This window comes from Propithecus coquereli, unplaced genomic scaffold (genome assembly GCF_000956105.1).
Source record: "Propithecus coquereli isolate 6110/MARCELLA unplaced genomic scaffold, Pcoq_1.0 Scaffold258, whole genome shotgun sequence".
NCBI classification, from domain to species: domain Eukaryota; kingdom Metazoa; phylum Chordata; class Mammalia; order Primates; family Indriidae; genus Propithecus; species Propithecus coquereli.
In genome coordinates, this window is record NW_012148152.1 from 2,124,714 (window position 1) to 2,127,134 (window position 2,421).

General features: G+C 35.7%; 1 protein-coding gene across 1 annotated transcript in view; it reads left to right on the forward strand.

The window, feature by feature from the left end:
• Window positions 1-2,421, forward strand: part of LOC105812634 (contactin-5-like) — a 115,924-nt gene that overhangs the window by 45,131 nt on the left and 68,372 nt on the right. The window contains exon 4 of the mRNA XM_012647138.1: window positions 806-867. Within this exon, the coding sequence (XP_012502592.1) occupies window positions 806-867 (62 nt within the window). The remainder of the gene's footprint in view (window positions 1-805; window positions 868-2,421) is intronic.

Sequence of the window (2,421 nt, forward strand, 5' to 3'; positions counted from 1 at the left end):
GCAGAAAACTATTTTAACCTCAAACAAAAGCAGTTAAGAAAAGTCAAGATGATATTTTTATATGGGAAGTTTCCCTTGATGTACCAGGCTTAATAGGGGAGGTAAATGAATAAGAAATCATTTCTGAAGTCATGTGCACAAATTTATTTTTTTCTAGAACATGTTTCCTGTCAAGTACATATTCATGTGCCACTTTGATATCGATGACTATATCTCTGGACTACATTGTGTGGTATTAACTAATGATCACACCTCAATGCATTCTCCTTAATAAATAATAAAACTTGGATTTATTTGTGACTCATTTGACTAACATCTTTGTATTTTCTCTCCTGCTAATTGGGGGAGGCTTTTCCTGAGCAAGGAGGGTCATTTAGAGGAAGATGAACATCAATGGCACTAAAGTTCCTAAGGCTCTTAATGTCCTTACCTGATCTTCGCCAGCCAAATCGCTATGCCTGTGCTCTCCCTCCTCAGCTCTGACTCTGACTGCAGGTGCTCCTGATTTGGTTGCAGCCTGACTCTGATTGTAACCCTTTTACAAAGTCAAATTTTGATCTCATATGTCCCTGATCTGGCTTGCTGTATGTTTCATCTGAGTCTCATTTATTATTTATTCATTTGTTTATTCAACTAATATTTATTGAGTGCCTGCTATGTTTCAGTGCAGTGCTCAGGCTAAAACAGTAAGTAAAATAGAGTTCCTGCCCTTATGGAGTCACAGTCTAGCAAGGGAGACTCTCTTTCTATTTTCTTGGTTTTTGTTTGACTCCTAACCTGAGTTCTTGATCCCAACTTCTGGTAGCTCCTTTTGCTGATGACTTGGTTTTGACATCCTTTTCCCTGATGCAACCCTGCAGGGCAGCAGTAAGGATCTCAGTTGGAGGCTTCCCCTGATACCATCTGTCAAGAACCTACTTACATATGGCATTTCTGACTTTTGCAAGGAAGCTTCCATCACATCTTAATTGGCTTAAGAAATAATGAACCAAGCATTTTGACTTAAACTTATTTTTATCTGCAACTAACTTGACACTTTCAAATACATTAGCCAATTAATTCAAATCAAACAGTGATTGATTTTTTATTAAATTGACTAAATGATCCATCTTATAGAATGGTCATGGCAATTAAGATGGAAAGAACATGCAAAAAGACAAGGTCAGAATGATGACAGCCCCTAACCCCCCAGACAATGTGTCTTTAATGGTAAGGGGCTTGAGGACATTTTCATGATATCTCTTTATGTTTCTGAGTGGATGGGCATTGCTAAATGTCACGATTAGGCTGGATGAGAATTCTATTGTGAAACAAAAAAGGTAGTTTTTCTTTTCAACAGCTTTTAAGATTGCCTTCTAAAAGGAAAATATTACCCCACAAAAGTGACATGCTGAAGATATCAGATAAAATATGAAATCCAAATTGTAGACATGAATCCATCTAATTGTATTTTTACAAATATTTGAACAATTTTGTTGACATTCTCTTAGAACCACCCATTTGAGTATTTTTGTCACTTACATGGAAATAGCTTGAGATTTTACAGCTGTAGAGACTAAATATAGAAAGCATTGACATTGAGAAATGTGAAATTTCTAGCGTATGATATGCAGCATGATTGAAAATTGAAAGTGAGCTGTATTTATTGAACAACTTTGATTCATGAATAACCATGACTGTCCCATCTGTATTGCCATCTCTGTCACTGGCCCATGCAAGCAAATTATTAGGTTCAGTTTTGAATTTATGAACCCACCAGCATTAAGTGTCCTGTGAATGGTAATCCCTAAATCCTAGAGCAGAGTCCCTCAAGCTTTTCAGAACATAAAAGGATTTTTATGTGCATACAAATTCAGTGCAGATGCCAGTCTGGCAAGAAGGGAAGAGTAAAGGATAAGACCAAATTTCATAATCTTTTCTCTGATATTCCCAGACCAGAAAAAAGGGTGAAGAAAATCATGATAATGGAAAGTTGGATGATTCATTTTTTTATTCTTTTAGTCATCAAGCATTTATTAAGTATCAGGCACTGGAAATGTACAAATTAGTAGAATCGAGTCCTTGCCCCCAAAGAGCTCACGGTCTAATACTAAAGAAGTTTAAGAGGAAATTTAAGTAAACAAAAAAGAAATACATTGGAACAATACAATTCTTACATCCGTAATTACCCCAGGATTCCTTAGCATCCTTATCCTCTGAGGAAACATTAGTGAGGATAAATCCATGCCAGTGCCCAATACAGATATAAGTTTCTCTGTTTTCATGAGCCTATACTCTGTTCTGAAAACATCCTCAATTTTCCTAAATAAAATAAGCCAATCTATAAGATAGTTTTATTTACTGAATGAAATAGAAAGGAAAACCTTTTTTTTTCATGAGACATAATTTTTTTTAAATATTACATTCTGTTTCTGCCTGTGG